At 39.7% G+C, this 18,860-nt stretch overlaps 1 protein-coding gene across 5 annotated transcripts in view; it reads left to right on the top strand.

The window, feature by feature from the left end:
• Window positions 1-18,860, top strand: part of palm2akap2 (PALM2 and AKAP2 fusion) — a 93,623-nt gene that overhangs the window by 18,720 nt on the left and 56,043 nt on the right. For all 5 annotated transcript variants that reach the window (XM_025909067.1, XM_025909066.1, XM_005451415.3 and 2 more), the window contains exons 3-4: window positions 5,173-5,253; window positions 12,110-12,231. In XM_025909067.1, the coding sequence (XP_025764852.1) occupies window positions 5,173-5,253; window positions 12,110-12,231 (203 nt within the window). The remainder of the gene's footprint in view (window positions 1-5,172; window positions 5,254-12,109; window positions 12,232-18,860) is intronic.

Here is an 18,860-nt window from a genome sequence, read left to right as displayed (position 1 = left end):
CTTAGGTACCGGTAGTAAAGTCTATGAGTACACGAATATACATTTAAAATCTAGTAAATTAAATCCTGGTGTGATTTCTTTGCAGTTCATCTGTGTGTTTGTTCGGGTAAGGATTGTGTAATTTGTCAATTACTCCCTGTCTATCATAGGAAACTCCTATCGAACATTAAGTTCGGTAGGATGTTGACTTCTATGCCTATTAAGTTTTTTTTTTTCTGGTATCAACTGAAGAGGAAAAAAAGAGTAAGAGTTCACTGAGCTGAGCTTAAATTTACAGGAAATGTAACCAGACAACTGACGTTTGACTTCCTCTTCACTGCCAAAATTTTATCCCTTTAGGATGAACATTCGATCGAGAGCAGTTGGTTATCTTGTGAGGTTAAACACACCAGCAAATCTCTGACAAATTAGAGTAAACTGTACACTGGAGATTAATCATTTAAGTTATTGAACACAAATGTCTTCACCCTTTAGACTGTGACAAAAATGATACACTCTGCATACAAGCTGCTCTGTAGGCCAAATAGGGCCAAACACTGTGAGTCAGAGTGTGGGAAGTCATGAGTGTGTCACCAAGAATGTCAACATATTTTTCTGAAGAGGAGGATGTGACCTCTCGGAGAGAGTACAGTGAACAGAGCGGGGCTCGGGGTCATTATTCCTGCCAGTTCAACTCCACAAGGCAAAAAAAACTTATTTCACTTTTATTAAGCCCTCATATTCTATTGAAGACATTCTTTTACTGTTACAGTTCAGACTCATACAGACTTATCTATTCAAAATTACTAAAAGTTATTCCACCAAATTTGGTAATTCGAGTGCCATTTTTAACATTACACAAAAGCAATTACTTCATTGTCAAGAAAACTCTGCAGGTCTCTCAAAAATGTTCACTTTGGACTGTTTAGCAACCAACCACTATTTTAAAGTATTATATTCAGTAGCCAGTTCTACAGTTTACATGACAGCAGAGCTTTTCTGTGGAAAGGGATGCCCTATACATTTTATTTCTGGGATATGATGATGAAAACCAAATGGCACCCAAACCATCTTTGATCTGGCGATGTCAACCATCATCTGTGCTTATGCATTCCTATATAGTCAATGATTGTCAGACGTACAAAGCACACACACTGGCTGAGTGCTGTTTATTTAGAGAGTACATTAGTGTGGGCTTTTCTCTGTCTACGTATTCAAGCCCGTGAGTCTATTTGCTTTTGTGTCTTTCATGTGGGCGTGTATTTGCGTGCGTGCATGTTTTGCCCATTCCCTGACCACATGTCCTCGACAGTCCCTGACATCTGGTGACCATACCTCCGCTTACGCTCTCTGACTGTACTTCGCCAACCATGGGAACCATGCCGCTGTGTAGGCTGCTCCTGTATGTGTGTGTCTGTGTGTGCGAAGGAGGGAGAGAAATGACTTCAGATTTGGTGTAAATATTTTCACAGCCTGTGTGCAGTTTAATAATATGTTCTGATAGTCTGCTATAGTCATATAGCAGTTTTGCACCTTTCTTTTCAAAGGGTTTCTTGTTTTCCTTTGTTTCTAAAAAGAGCAGGTCCAAATGCAGCTTTTATGTGCTCCTTCTTGGGTCCATTTGGTAATTTCCTGGCACTAAATGAACATGTTCGCACCACAGTTGGAAAAGCGGCACACCTGAGGTTGTGGGTTTGCTGAATAGACAGTGCAGGGTAATTTTGGTGCACACTTTGGCACAAAATTGCATTTGCTCCTGCTCAAACTACTTCTTATCCTATCACAAACACAGACGCCGGGTTTTAATAGCTTTAGTTGGCAGGCACATACACAGAGAGATCCAGACTCACTCAAGTGTGGTCTATTTTCCATTTCTTAGACATTATTTTCATCTGCTAAATATTACCAAGGAAAATTTGTTATATAATACCATCGAGTTCAGTTAAATGTTGCTATAAATGTTGTGTTTGATAAGTGAGCATCCTTCAGATGCGCTCTCCTTCCCAAAACAATCCCACACGTCATTAGTTCAAGCTGTTATTATGGCCTCTAATTATGTTTTATAGCATAAATTAACCCGTGAATAATTGCATTTAAAATTTGCACCAGTATGAGCATGCTCAGATCGAGCAACCCAGTAATTTAAGAAAATTGAGCTACCTGTCATTTTGCAAAATCACATATTGTTGCACAAAGTATGAACTTTTCCTAATTCTAACCAGTTTGGTTGAATACACCAAAAAGCAAATGAAAATAAAAAGTCAAAGGCTTGTGTGCTTATAACTAGAGCAGACTTCTTCTTCTTTTTGACACACACTGAAAACATTCCTCGATAACATCTCAAAAACAGATGTCTGATAAATTATGTAGAAGACTTGGTGATACCCCTTCAAGGATCAAGGTGGTTTGTGTGCTTTAGTCTACCCAATGAGTGTAGCTATGTTGTCAGAGGCAAGTGGCACCTGGTAGGTTCTCACAAGGCAAGGGACTTCTAGGGAAAAATGGATACAAGGGTCAAATCTCTTAGCTGACTCAGGTGGCCAGGTCTTCATTCATGGGGCTCAGCTCAAATGAGACACATATGATTGGATGGGATAGGCCACTAAAGGGACTTTGGTTTTTGTTAAAGTGCTTATACGGCCTAGAGGCTAATCTTGCTGTTGGGGAATGTTTTCTGGCTGTCATTTGCACTGACAGAGTCCATAAGACATGATCTTCTTTGAGTCTCTGGTGGTGGGCTTTAAGGTGGCCCTCTAGGGAACAGCATGCCTGGTCACAGTGGAGTTTTGTTACTAGATTTCTGTGCTGATTACAGTAACAAACACCATGTTCGAGTGTAAAGGCGTTCATAAGTACACCTGGCAGCATGCTGGAGGTCTAAGATCGATGATTAGAAATTTTATCAGATCTGCAAAAAGACCAGTCAGCTGTCAGCTGGTCAATACCTGGTGGTGAGTTGGATCAGGTGGCAGGGAGGCCTCTGCGCTTAAACGTTATGTTTAGGCAGCCCTCAGTAACACATTGTGCACAACAAGGAGACGCAGGTAGAATCTGCCAGAAACAGTTTTATATTATTCCCTGGCATGATTTACCAGAACAATTTTATTTGAGTACTTCTGTTTGGAAAATTTGTGTTTGTGCCCAAAGTATTTGTTTGTGTGCCCTGTACAGGAAAAATAAAGCCCGGGATCTCATTTCCACCCACGTTAGAAACTCTTATGCAGAGAAAATGCTGGAGAGGTGCTGATTTTGATGCAGCACAGTCAAAGGGTCTTTAAAGTAACAGAATTTTAAGTTTTTACATGCTGAAACATCACAAGCAACAGCAACCACATCCCCCAACCTTTTCATTTACCTATTTTGTTTCTATATTGACTCTTTTATTTCTATTTTCACCTGTTTCCTGATAACATTTATTGAATTCTCCTCTGCTCTATTTTTATTCCATTGTGTTCAGCTCCGTATTCCCTTCTCCTCTTTATTCTATTCTGCATCAGTCTTCACTTACTTTGTCTGAGAAATGGTCCAAGGTTCATTCATATTTGGGGGGTTTCCCCTTATGGCTATATTTAGTCAACAGGAAACGTCCCAGAAATCCTCAGTCTACTCCCACAGAGTAGTGAGTGGGAGAGATGAAGCCACATACACATCCACATTGTCTCATGCTCGTCATCCCCAAGCAGGCTTATACTGGGACCTGCTTTGTTTGTACATTTCCATGCATTCATGTGCATGCTTTAATCGTTCTAGTTTTTTGTGTGTATTTTCTTTGTTTTCAGCTTAAAACCTTCCACTCACCATGCATCCACCTCCTCTCCCACCCATTATTTATCCTTTATCTCAACATAAAGGAATGTTCTTCCCACCCCAAGTTCAATGACAGTGCCACGTGGCGTCATCAAGGCCAAATCTCTCCTCTTTATATAGCTTGTGAGCACTAACCCCTCTCAAACCTCAATAAGCTTTCACCTCCAACCTCTCTAATACTTTCCTTCCTTCCTGTGTATGCCCCCTGGACCATATTTCTACCCAGGTCTTCACTTCCAGACATTTAATTGCACATATGTACAGTATGCAGACAGCACACAGTGCAGTGGAATTTTTTTTCAGAAAAAACAATTATTATGAATAAAATCTGGCTTTATTGGAGCATCCGTGACAGTACTCGACCAGTAAACTCTACCACACCTTATCATTATTAAATTGAGATCGACAGTGTATCACATTTCAGTCTCTGCACACGTCTAAACTGAATTTGTTTGAACGTTAATCTCTCCATTAAACTTGTCCCAAAGGGATCTTTGTCTTGCAGATTGCAATGCACCATTAAAATCTAAACACATTCAATCAATAAAACAATTGTATTCTTATGCCCAGGCGCTGCTGAAAGCTGTCTCTGAAGGCATTATGTTTTCCAGTTGTTGATCCATTTATCCCTCAGATCTCACATCTCTTTTGGAAACTTGGCACGAACATTGCCTCGAAGTCCAAGATATGTTTGTTTGAATTTTGCGGCCAAAAGGTCCAAATTTCACAAAAGATGTTTTAGAACATAAGTCAAAAATTCAGACACCATCCATCCATCCATCTTCCTGATCGCTTATCCAATTCAGGGTCATGAGGGGGATGGAGTCTATCTCATTGTTTTAGGGTTTAAGGACAGGTTGCCAGTCTATCACAGGACTAACACATAGAGGCAGACAAAATTTATAGATTTTTGTAAAATGTATAAAAGGACAGGATCAGAAATGAGTATATCAGAGGGACAGCTCAGGTTGAGCAATTTGGAGACAAAGTTAGAGAAGAGAGTCAGAGATGGTTTGGACATGTGGCGAGGAGGGAGAGTGGATATACTGGACAAAGGATGTTGAATGTGGAGTTGCCGGGCAGGAGTAAAAGAGGAAGACAACAGAGAAGATGTAGTGAATGAGGACAAGCAGAGGGTTGGTGTCTATAGGAAGAGGTTAGAGATAGGAGATGGAGGAAAATGATCTACTGTGGGAACCCTTAAAGAAAGCAGCTGAAAGAGGAAGAGGAAGTTAAGCATCAGCTCTACTGTGACATCATTACTTTTATTCTTTTCAGGCAATATTAAATGCTACAAACTCAAGACTCAACTTTACAACAGTAACACATCAGATTTCAAATGACAGGCTCTTTGATTTTTAACTCTTACATTTCTTTGTCTCCCAGGAGAAACGGAAGCGGCAAACTGAAATTGAAGACAAAAGAAGCCAGCTTGATGACCTGCTGCTGCAGCTGCAACATGTCAAGGTATGTCGTATTTTTATGATACATATGTTGGGTAAGTGCATGATAAGTGTTATTTACAGTTCAAGCAAGAATTAAATTCCCTGTTGTTCTTATACTAGATCAATAAAACATCATCGCCTGTCTATGTGCACAAGGAAATATAATCCTGGACATGCTCAGTAGCTGTTTATCCATCTTTGCATTCTAAACATAATTCAGTTATAACACTTATAGTACCACTGTAAGGGCTAAGTTTAAAAATTATAAATTTATTAACATTTTTCAAGATTTTTAAAGACAACGGACAGAGAAATACCAACATTCACTCAGTTGAACTTGGATGTTTAACAAAAGTCCTGGATTGTGATGTATTTACAGACTTTTCTGCTTACTCGTGTTACACAGAGCTATTCATTACTTGAATGCACTCTCTGTCTACAGCTGAGCTAAAACGGCATGAGCTTCTGCATGTGAGAGATACATTTTTGACTGAGGTACTGGTTGATTAAAATTAGGTCAGCGTATAGATGAAGGGAAGGTGGAGAGTGCAGATTAGGGTTAGTAGTTCACAGGGGAATGACGTGAGTCATGATGCTTTTACGAGTTATTGCTCTATCCTCTTTCTTCATCTAGATATAACCTCGACCCTTGAGAGATAGATCGACTTTGACAGCTTCCTTAACTGTTTTGTCTCCTTTAAGCAAGCTGCTTTTCCGCATGCAAGTGTGTTTAATTACTCATGAGCATGTGTGAGTGTGTTTGTCAGTTTTTGGCTGAGATGTTAGTGATTCCATCTCAGTATCTCCTGGTGTGCAGGCCTATTAGAACAAGAGTTTCCTTTGGCTAAGCAGGCCCTGGCCTGGCTGTTTTCTTCTTTCCAGAAAAACACTCAAATCCAAACACACAAATATATCCCCTCATAGTTAATGCCAGCCACTACCGGTAAGCCAAGATTTTTGTTTCAAGTAAACACAGATTTGATGTCCAAATAAAACGTAGGGCAGGGGATACAAGCTGCTGACAGATTATGAGTTTATAAAATGAGCAGCTTCCAGGCATCTGTAATTTATGTGGACTTCTTTCAACCACTAAAGAATTAGTTATTTGGCCTTGTACACAAAATTCAGCCAACCAAACCTCTGTCAGGTGGAGACACAACAGACTGAGGCATCCCATAATTTTCGAGCTGTAACACACGATGTGAAGCTGTTTAAACTATATGTCACTGGACTTTTATTGTAAGTGTCGTCACTGTGTTTATAAAATGTGTGCAGGAGCAACACAAGTCAAATATGGTGCTGCTCTGGTGATGTATAATTGGTTTAACTTCAAAAGACAATATTAGGAAAATCCCACAGCCGTAGCTGCTGCAGAGTTGCAGGGTGGTTAAAAGAATAGCTGTGGGTACTCATTAAACTACATAAATATCTATGGGAACCAGTTTTAATATTTGCAATAAAAATGCATTCCATTCGCTAACTAGAGTCATTAAACACTCTTGGCATGAATGAATCCTTTATCAAATAAGTCTGATTCCACATACCAGTGTTTTCCACTATTTAACACCCACTTATGGGAACATGGGCAAAACAAAAACATTGATTCAAGACATGTGCACTTTCATTAAAGCGTGCAGTGCAGTTCAGCCATTTATTGGGGTTTACACTAACTCATATATTTGGTTTTGAGGCCTCTCAAGAGTCCAGTTTTCCAGTTAGGGCTCATCTGCAAAGAGTGTGTATCTTTCTAAGCATATGCATATTTTAGACGTAACATTTTTTAGCGTGTGTGTTTGCTTTGAAAGTGCTGATGAATCAGTGCTTCTTTCTAATGTCTGTTTTCTTATTGGACGCGATCTGGGTTATTCTTCACTGAAAGTAATAATCATAACAAATTACACATGACACAAACTGCTGACATTTCAGACTACTGCAATGACTGCCATTTAGACTAATAGCCACTGTTGTTTTATCAGTGCTGCACCGATGTGCTTCAGTGCTACACTTACCAACTTTTCAGTGGCACTTCAGCTAAGTTTCAATTAGCCTTCTTGCAAATGACAAAACTTAACTTTGAAAACATCCATGTTGATGCCACCGACTGGTTTCTGCACTGCTGCTTTGAAGCCTCAGATTTTGGCATCCATTCTTGTTTTGTGAACTCTGAGAATTAAGGAAATGAATCCGTGTTCAGCAGCAGTGAAAGCTTGGTTTACATTCACCGATGGAGTTGGACTCCACCAAAGTGCCTTTTGTCCCCAATTCTGCTTATAATTTGTATGGACAGAATTTCTAGGCACAGCTAAGTGTTGAAGGGTGTTCTCAGGTGTTCTCGGGAGTTCGACTCTGCTTTTTGATGATGATGTGACTTTGTTGGCTTTATCGAGCAATAACCTCCAGCTTACATTGGAGTAGTTTGCAGCCAACAGCTACTTGGATTAAAGTTGGTACCTCCAAGTCTGAAGTTCTTAGCCAAGAAAAGGTAAAGTGCCCACTCAAGTTTACATCCAAAGTGGCGGCATTTAAGTGACTTAAACGTGTTCACAGGTGAAGGGACAGTCTAGTGGGACACTGACAGGGCAATTGATGTGGCATCTGCAGTGATGTAGACACTAATACAATAAGCATAACTTCAAGTCAATGGTTTGATTGCGCATTTTACCTTACAAGTCTTATGGATGAACTCACATTTGGAGCCAGCCTTAAATGGCTGTGATAAGTTTGGATTAATTCAAAAGTCATCACAACTCAACTATCCTTCTTATGCTCCCTAGAGATAAATGAAAAACCAAGAGAGGTCAGAATGGATCTTAATCTGAATATGTTTGCTCTATCTGCAAAATCAAGCCGCCACTGATCTCTAATGATCTGTGTACTTTTCTTTCATATAACACCAGTAGGCTTGAACTCCAGATGTAATCAGCATCTGGTCACACAGTTCCATTTAATGGCCATTACCTCTAAGTGCCACGCTGCCAGGCAGCATGAAGCAGGCTTTGTTGAGCAATCTCTGGAGACCCAGTGGCTTGGGAGAGGAAACGGGAACTAGAGCCCAGAGATTTGATAAGGACCTCTGGGCTGCATGATTCAAGTCTCTCAATGGAGGTGGTGATATGAGTCTGGAACTTTGTAAACATCGTCATGACTTCAGAGCAAAGTTTAACCTTGGCCATGAATTCTCTTTTTGAAGCAGTGTCTCCAACTGGGCGTTACATATTTTGATAAATTGGTTATTTCACTTTCTGATGACAAGCACAGACATTCATAACAGCCTGAAACCTTCCCTTTAATAGCCGAGTTCAGAGTGGTTGTGTGTCAGAGCTCAACAGGAAATGGAAAGTCTGTTAAACAGCATGAGAGAGAAGCAAAGAGCCGTCTGGTTCTCGGGGGAAAACAAGTTATTCACCAATGCTTTTTGATAGCCGAAATGCTAAAGAAAGCTGTTATATATATATTATGGTATTGATAAAACTCCACAGTGTTGGTAAGAGGTCAGGCACAAGCATGCTCCTCTGAATAAGTGATAGTTTCTAAATCATATGGAGAATACCGCTGTGATCTCGTGAAATGTGGAATTTGCTTAATGAACTTGAAACTAGCTGTTTACTTTAGAAGTTCACTGATGTTTGTGATGGAAAACTGCAGTGCAAGAAAATCAAACATGGATGGGAAAATTTAGCACAACATAGTTTTTAAATTGTTCAGTTTAACTGATAACCAGGTTGTGCAACTGCCTTTCAAAATATTTCTGTCATACACTCACCAGACACAGTGCAACTTGCTAGCACCTCATGAACCACTTTTTTTCCTTCAGAACTCTTTATTGCATACATTTAACAAGGTGCTGGAAACACTGAGATTGAGATCTGGTGACTGTGGAGGCTATTTGAGTACAGTGAACTCATTGTCATGTTCAAGAAACCTGTTCTAGATGATTTGAGCTAAAAGGATGGATGAAGTCAGCAGCAACACTCAGGTATGCTATGGTGTTTAAAAGATGCTCAGTTGGTACTAAAGTTAAATTTAGTTTAATTCAATTGTTTTATATAGCGCCAAATAACAACAAAGGCTGATTCGAGCCGCTTAAAGCCAAGTGTTCTAATAAAAATACCTCCACACAGCAGCCTTAATTGTTGATACAAGGCAGGATGGATCCATGGTTTCATGACCCCACCACCTGAATGTTGCAGCCAAGATCATGAGACCAGGCAACATTTTTCCAATCATCTGTTGTTCAATTTTAGTGAGCCAGTGAAATTGTAGCCTGTTCTGATCTTAAAGATGGTGCACACGGTGCAGTCTTCTGCTGTCCATCCCCTTCAAAATTCTGCATGTTGTGCTTTCAGAGATGCTCTGCATATGCAATTTGGCCATTATCATTTGACATTTGCCATCGACGAGGCATCTTAACGCAGAGAAGAGGGGGCTTTTTTTCTTTATTGGACCATGTTCTATAAACCCCGAGATCTTTGTGTGGGAAAATCCCAGCAGATCAGCAGTTTCTGGAATACTCAGGCCAGCCTGTATGGCTCCAACAAACATGTCACTTTCAAAGTCACTTAAATCACCTGTTTCCCCATTCTGATGCTCAGTTTGAAACTCTGCAGGTCATAGTGACCATGATTACACATGCTTACATGCACTGACTTGCCACCATGTGAGTTTCTAAATATTTAATTAGGATTTAATCAGTGTATATGTGAGATCAGCTCGATTTAGTGGCTGTGCAGCATTCAACTACTTGTACACAAGTAGTGTGTGTGTGTGTGTGTGTGTGTGTGTGTGTGTGTGTGTGTGTGTGTGTGTGTGTGTGTGTGTGTGTGTGCGTGCGCACGGTGGGGGGAGTCACACGGGTAATTTTCAGCTCTATGACCTCCAGCCAAGCAACAGTTTGACAGTAAACAGCTAAAAGGTGAATCAGAGTGTTCCCGCTCCACTCTGTTGTGGTAACAAAGCAAAGCTCCAGACAGAAACGGAGACATTAATGGCGTAAACAGAGCTCTGGCATTATCTATAAAACATTAAAGAAATCCAGAGCCGCCTGTGTGATGAGAAGATTGGCACCCTGGTTGATTTTCTGTGTTTAATACTGCAAGAGTCAGACAAACAAACCTGGGGTTTAATGTAGGGCCTAATCTATATTGTTTATCCATGAAACGTAAACACAGGGCTAAAGGGACCACATGCAGTATATGGAATTTTTGTGTGCCCAGATATGTCTCTGGGACAAATCTGGAGACAGAAATGCCATCGAGACGCAATAAAATACCATAAAACACAGAACAATGTTGTTGGTTTTGTTATTATAAGGCATAGCGAAACAAGAATTGTTTCTTTAGCTTAATAGTATCTTACAAATCATTTAAACAGAAACAGTGAGACAGTAGAAAATCTGCTTCATATTTTATCCCTGTTTAGTCTAATTGGAGAAATGTTTGTGCACCAAAATACCATCTGTCTCTTCACACAGCAGTAAAATGATCAAAGGATAAATTTTCACTAAACTGCTTCTTTAGTCAAACTTAATAGAAAAGCATCATCCTCACAGTGAATGTTCTTAAATTTCTTTCCTTTTTTGGAATTCAAGAAAAAATAAATTTGCTATAGTTCACAGAAAAAAACACTCTTAGTTGAAGAAAACAACCTTGTCTATGCATGATGATATTTAGTCAACAAAGCGCTTTTATAACGCATGTTCCTAACAAAATAACTTTGTTTACATCACGGAGAATGGTTGCTGTATCTCTCTCGGGCTTGTGGGATTCGCCTTTAACAAAGAGTAGTTTCCTACGAGTAGCAGCTGAGTTCAGAGTTTCTGTGTTACATAAAAACTCCTACATGTTTGGTTATTTGTTCTAGCTGTGCTCGGCAGTGATTAGAGGAATCTAGCCCCCGTAACGGTGCTCCAGTGGCAGTTAACAGCATGTTTCACAAAAATACACTATCGCAAAGATGCTGATGTAGTGTTTGATGTAGTCTGCTGATCTCCACAATCTGAACAGGTCAACAACCTTTTCTGCTCTAAACGTTCTCATTTGGTCATTTGAGAAGACTCTAAGCACCATTAGACCAACTGTATCCAGATAGTAAAGTAAAGTAGGAGTGTACCATAAAGGCATTATCAGTTAACAGGCTTCTAATGTGGCTGCCATTTATTAGAGCTAACAGTTACTCACTGGATTGATTTGACAGACAAATAATCACAACCATTTTGTCAATTATTAATTGATTCATTGCCACTTTGTAGCTTTTTTCTAGCATTAATTACTGATCTCACTGGGGTTTAACTGGTCAAATAAAGCACTCTGGCATGCTTTATTACATTTTATTTCTTACATTTCTTTCTTGTTAGTTCTAGAGTCTAGTGAAAAAAATGCATCTGTGCTTCTAGTTTTTAAACCTTTGCATCTCTATTTCCCACCAACCTTAGTTTATATGCTAAGCCAACCAGCTGTGGAGTCATGGCATCGTGATGTCATCAAACAGGAAAATAGGTTAATCTATTCCAAAAGCAGTGGTTGAACTTGTGTGAACTTATGACACAACAACTGAGATTGATTGTTACATATTGGCAGCCTGTCTGTTCTTATAAATTAGATGGGGATTATCTGCAAACCTTAAGTCTGAGAGTTATTGCACCCTGGTGGGTCATTGCTGGGTCTCCTTCCACCAGTGGTCACCCAGAGGTTGACAGTATCATATGCTCAGCCCTGTGGACAGCCACTTGCAATTAGTTGCAGACAGCAAAACAAAATTCAATACAATTACCAGTCAAACACTGATTTGTTTCTAGTCACAAGAAGTTTGCCATTCTATCTGTACTCTAGAGTGACTGAGCCATTGCATGAACTGAAACCAGCATGTCTTTGTGTCCTCAGTCCAAAGCTATGCGTGAGCGGTGGCTCCTCCAGGGCATGGGAGTGGAAGAAGAGGAGGCACGGCGGAAACAGCTGGAACAAGATGAAGAGCAAGGAAAGAGGCTGGAAGACATGATACACAGGTACAACACATGCAGTAACGAGGCTTGGGTTTAGTTTGCACTTAGTGGACATTTTGGCAGTGCTGCTGATTATCTTCTGTTGTGGTTAGAGTACAGTGCAGGACATAATACATTTGAAGTGTGATTAAACAAAAGGCAGAGCTGATATTAAACAGATGTAAGCAGCAGATTAGATTAATAATAACAAAAGTTGTCACATCCGTTTTTTAATACTAAGCTTCTGTTTTTCTTGTTGGCACTCTGCAGCCTTGGCCAATTTGACATATTTCCAAGAATATAAGTTTTATTATCCCTTTTGCTTCTAGTCTTATATGTAGTCATCAAATAAGGGCTATTTTTTACATCTACTTCACAGAGAACACACTAGACATGCAAAAAAAAAAAAAAAACAGCTGCATATTCAGGGACAGAGGAGGAAGAGAGTGAGATACATTTAAAGAATCAAAATAGAGTGATGTAACTCTTTTTGTGCTTCCTGTCTCTGTGTCTCCGGGAGGAGCTTCCTGATTCCCATCAAGTATTGCTGTGAGATAGTCACTTATTCCCCAGTGAAGTTGGGGGCATGAGATCATGAAAAAAGTGCCAGCCAGTTCTTGCTATTGTGATTCTGGGTGTGAGATTGGGGTTGGGCTACAGCTTGTCTCTCCTGAGACAGACAGAAAACAGCAGAAAGCAGAGGCTTTGTCTGATTTCTAGTACTGCTTAACAGTATTGATGTAGAAGCTAGTGTGCAATGACATGAAACTGCACAAAATAAATGAGTGAGGTCTTTTCATTCTGGAAACAAAATAAAAATGTAAAAAAATATGTCCACATGAGATGGACTTAATATAATGTTGATATCCCCATATTTGGCAGGACCTGAAAACATTAGCCTAATTATAATAATGTATGCATGCTCAATGGTACAGAAGTCTTAGTGGGAGGAAAATATGGGTTTCTCCTCTTTTATTAGGGAAGAGAAACAGGAAGAAGCATGAAGCAGTGGAAACTGTTAATGTTGTATTTGGGGGGGAAAGAAGAGGAAAAAAATATTCACAAAATATTCTGCCAACAAAAACTAGCATGGATTCATAAAGAGTAAAGCTTAGCAGCTTAGCAGGATAATGGCCTGTAAAAACAAATCAGTTAAAATGCAGTGGAGAGTCGTTGTCTCGTAGCTCGTGTATATGAGTGAGTGAGATCAGAGCACGCTCTGAAAATCAGGCTTGAGCAAAGGCTCTGGGTGAATTTGGCATCAGTGAGTGAGGCACACTCCACCACCTCATTTATCAAATCTCTGTATGAAAGAGACTCTGTTAGCTACCGTAGGTTATCAGTGCTGCCGAAATAACATCAACATGAAGCGTTGTCACGAACTCCAGGATAACATTTGCTCTTCTATAAACAGAACAGCCGTGAATGGTCACAGAGACAGCTTTGTAGGCCAGAGTACAGTTGTGATTGTGAAGCTGCCTCACGTGAATCACTTCATTCAGCTGCAGCTGAATAGAGTTGCTGTCTGATTTTTTTTTTTTTTTAATATTGCAGTTGTGGTTTTAATTAGTTACAAAAGCAATTAAACTGTAAAGATTATTGTCTGCAGTCTGGTTTCACTCTCCTACAGTCCAGCCTGTTGAGCTAAATCAACTCCAGCTTTATTTATCTCTGCAACATGAAAACGAAGTGTTGCACAGCAATCACAAGTGACAGTCAAACTCTCTAGACAACTGTGTGGCATTGGAGATTTTTTGAATTCTGCATTCTCAAATCCTAAAAATACACACTGAGTTAGAACAACCGCAGTTAGCTCCAATAACAGCAACAGTGGGCCAGAAAGTCCTGAAGGCCATACTTTTCTTGATTCCCAGAAAGTTTTGGAGTAAATGTAGAAGTTGATCAATGCCTTGTTGTCTTGCATACTAATCCTTTGTTTCACAAGGTAGACGGAGAGAGACAGACAATAAATAGAACGACAGACAGACAGACAGATAGATAGATAGATAGATAGATAGATAGATAGATAGATAGATAGATAGATAGATAGATAGATAGATAGATAGATAGATAGATAGATAGATAGATAGATAGATAGATAGATAGATGTGAATCAGGGTCTCAGATGGCTGCTGAAAACTGCTTTAAGAGGAGCTCAGCTGTTTGGCATTAACGTCTCAAGGCTTTCAGAAAACAAGCTTTTCCAGTGGGTAAAATAAAGCCACAGTGCTTGTGTGTGGGTGTTTGAGGAGTGTCTTTATAGTCACACAAATCCTAAACCTGAAACCCGGTAATGAAAACATTGTACACAAATAAACATGAAAAAATAAATGTACGGCCACCTGAATGAGAGGCAGATGATGCATCAGAGGAAATTACTTCATAGGTATAATCGAATGGAACTCCCACACAGTCGTGCTTACTACTGAAATATTTATTAAATTATAACGTTTCAGTCTGCCAGGCCTAGATTAGGTAGAGTGATACTCTACCCTACCTTTTATACACACACCCACGCACACACACACACACGCAGGAGCTAATCAATTATCACATTATCCAATCAGAAAAGCAGATGACTCAGTGATTCAATAAACACTTTAGCAGTAAAGGAGACGGCGTATACAATTAAACATCAACGGTAACTTTTGTGGCAGTCACACTAATAACACAAGCTTCAGTGGACACTTTAAAGACCGAACGAGACAAAGACACAGCAGTTGCTCTTTTAGAGATGCTTGTCTTTCATGCAGCGGAGAACACGTAAAGAAAAAAGAAATATAGAAAGAAGGGGAACAGCTGCTTGCTGAGCATTAAATGCAATACAATAAGTGTTATTGGATAGTTCAAAGGAACAGACAAACCTAATGTAAACACGTCACTAAATAAGAATTTGGTTAACATTAGGAAAGTATCAGCACTGACTGGGGGGGCAGTGGTATCTTTGTGTAGGCCATTTCATCCACATACAGTACTTGGACAGCATAGACAGGAGGAAGGAGAAGGAGAAGACGTTAACTTTGCAGAGCCCGGAGAACACACAGACACAAGAGAGAGTGGAGGCAGCAGTGGTAGTTTTACAGATATCCCTATCATTACATGGACAGGCTAAGTAAACACAGAGAGGAATACAGCACTGTGACCCGAGCTGTACCCACTCTGTGCTGCTTTTGGATCATTGCTTGTTTCATGTTGCACAGACAGCGTTGTGCGGATGTCGCTGTCACTGTTGGGGAAAAGTGTGGTTTTGTTTTGTTTTTTGTATACAGCTTGTCCTCCTACATATTAAACATGGAGAAATATGGTTTTATCTTTTTTAGAAATCAGAAAATAGGTTCACTAAAGGAATGCAGGTTTTGAATTCAAAGGTAGGCCAGCGCAGTCTTTATTTAAACATGTAGAGCGCGTACGTGTGCACAATCTCACATTTCTATTTGTGCACTCGCTAGGACCATTTTCCCTAATTTTCCCGGTGAATCTGCAGTGACCTCCACTGCTCAGCGGATCAATAATGTTTCATCTTACCTTGACTAACTATCAATAGATTACCAGACCAGAAAATCTGCAAGTGCAAAAGAGGCAAATGGGGACACGTGAGGTCCAGCAGGCAGTCTGGCTATAGCAAAATATACTTATTGCAACAAGGCCAGTGAAATGCCCTGTGTTGTGTTACATAACGCTCCAAGAATATTTGTCTTTTGCCTCACAGTGGCAGTATGAGAGCAGTTTTTAACTGTGTTTCAGTTCAGATCATTCCACTGCAGTTTCAGCTTGTAGAGTTCACCATATCACACATTTTCCTCAGCTGTAAAACCAGACGAGACAGAAACCATTTTAGCTTGAGCTAAATGTGACTGCTGTGAAAACAAAGTCTTTCCTCACCAAAACTAAATTAAAGGCCAAAATTAGTCCCTCGGTGTTACATATTTGAGACAAGACCGCAAGTTAGAATCAGCTAGAATAGAATAGTTAGTAAATGCCTTAAATTTTGTGGGTGGGACACCAAAAAGGAAAGACTGAATTGTGTTTATTGTGTGCTACATTGATTTTCTCTTCCACGGATGTTACATTGGAGGTTTCAACTTAAATACTTTATAAGTTAAATTTGAGCTAAAACAGTTAACTCCCATTTGATATGGGAGAAATTATTTTAGTTTGGTAGACAAGCAACAATACTTTATACCCTCTACTTCTCAGGTGTAGTGATTTTTTTGTAGCTGGACTATCAGCATCTATAAAACAATTCATTAAAGGTCCACATTTAACTCATTAAAAAGCATCGCAAGAAGTCATAGACTTTATTAAAACTGTCTAAGTTCCTTAAAATCATCGACCTTTTTACTGTTATTTAATACATATACATCTAAAATATAGTGTTTTTGAAAGTTATAAACAAACCCCTTTCAATTTGCGTCAAGCTGGGAGAGACAATGTATTTTGTGTTAAATCTACATCATAGGTACATTGTAATTTATGCCTAAATTATGCTTCTGCTGTGAATCTGAGTTTGCGGTGTAGCCCGCTTAAGTAACCATTGTCATTGCCAGGTCTGCATTTCCAACACATAAGTATAAATCCACTGTAAAAAGCCTGCACTTTACACGTCAATTTGCGCTCCTGTCCGTTTCACTTCCTGTCAGCCGTCAGTTTTCCTTCCTTTGCACTCTCATTAGTTAAATTCGTCTAACCTATGATCATTTATCCAATCAGCCTCCCCAGTTTATACGCCCTGATGTTTCAGTCTGTCAGTTGGCAGATCATCTGTTTTCCAGCAGCTTCTAGTGTCTCCATTGTTCACAGTACAGTAGATCTCACCATGTGTTCATGCTTCCTCCATGTATGAAATTAAAGATTTTAATTATTTTCCCTCATATTATTGTGGCTCATATGCTTTGCATTTATGTCCATATGTCTTTCCTTTTCTTGCTCTCTGTAGCACAATCTGTGACTTTAAACAATTGGGCAGATTAAGACTTCTGCAGCATAATGCATCTTTAACTTTGTGTGTGAGCTTTAGCACGGGACAGTTAATCATTCAAGCAGAAAGGATCAAAGAGCTGCATGAGTTACAGCTGCCCTGTGTGGGTGTGTGAATGCAGGCTATAAAATGATCATAACCAAAGAGTAAAAATAAGAGATTACAGAGCTGGAAATGGGTCGTGTGCAGCTTGCATCTTCGCCAAGTGATTTGACTCGACAGAACAACACTCAGGAGGGAAACATGACAAAGTCAGGGTCTGAATATAGATTTCTGGGCCTGTGTGTGCATGGCACAACCTTAAAGAGTGATTTCACTCTTTGACTACATAATGTGTAGGAGTAATGGTTTTGTGAGTTAGCAAATTTGAAATGGAAAGCAGGCGTTTCTTTTGGAGCAGGGAGAAGAAGACGAGAGTCTTCCATCCAACTAACGTATTTATGTGGCTAACTTATGTGTTGTGCTAAATGTTTTTGTTTGTTTGCATTTGAATTTCAAGGCTAGTGATACTAATTGGTGCTGAGTCAGTTTACCAGCCTGCACACTTAGGATGCACACAAATACAGAATTAAAAGAACACTGACAAACAATTATATCTCATTAAAACCTTAGAGCACACTATAAACCAGCTATTATAGGCAGCACAGTGGCTCAGTGGTTAACACCATTTCATCACATCAAGAAGGGCCTCCATTTGAACCAAGAAACCAAGTTAGGAGCTTTCTGTGTGGAGTTTGCAAGTTCTCTGGTTTCTCCTACCCCTGAAAACCATGCTGTTTTAACCCTGCGTATGTGCAGCCTACCCTCCTGTATTTATACCTTCAACCTCCTCGCTGCTCTAAATATTGAAAAGCTATAAACTGAAGTACAGCTTCACTTATAAATACACGATGTGGTTGGAGCTTCTTCCTCTCTCGTCCTCTCAGTGTGTCATTGCTTTGTCTGTTCCTGTATCTCTGACAGCCTGCGTGCACATGAATGCATGCTCTCACACACGCACACACTGAAACAGATGTCGGCTCTTCCTTCTCTTGTGTGATGTGGAAAGCAGTTGCTGCTGCCCACCCAGGCGTATCCATGGCAACTGGACTGTGGTTGGCTGACAAGGCGGGGACAGTGACATCACTGGTCTCATTCAAGGAGTGCCACAGAGATAATAATACTGCTGACTTCTTTTGTAGAAGAAGTGTAGCAGGAGAGTTAAAGTCATGAGCCTGGTTCTCTGTCTTTCCCACCCTAAAACAACTAGCCTTCCAGCTATAAGCACTTCATTTTACTTTTTTAATTTTGTTTTTCTGATTTTCACAAGTCTAAATTTATTTGATGGATATTATTAATACTAATATGTTAAATATTATGGTGTTTTACTAATAATTAACAAGTAACAGACTTCATATAGAGTCTGGGATTAGGAACAACAGCTGCAGTTCTTCCTCACTGAAAAACTACCAACCAGTTTAACAATCCTCTAACCCCAAACTAAAGTTTACAGAGTTGTATTGTTGGCATGTTAAAAGTTTCCCCACTAGAGGGTGCCAGACACCCACATCACTAGTGCCAGTGTCATTCTGTCTTTACTTTTTTGCTTCATTGCTAAAGATCATGCATTTGCAAAGAATAGACTAGTTGTGTAAAGGGTGTTTGCACAAATGTCCTGACATTGATTTGAACCAAA

Source organism: Oreochromis niloticus, linkage group LG7, assembly GCF_001858045.2.
Source record: "Oreochromis niloticus isolate F11D_XX linkage group LG7, O_niloticus_UMD_NMBU, whole genome shotgun sequence".
In the NCBI taxonomy this organism is placed as follows: domain Eukaryota; kingdom Metazoa; phylum Chordata; class Actinopteri; order Cichliformes; family Cichlidae; genus Oreochromis; species Oreochromis niloticus.
The sequence above is the reverse complement of the archived record's forward strand: the minus strand, read 5'-3'. Positions and strand labels throughout refer to the sequence as shown.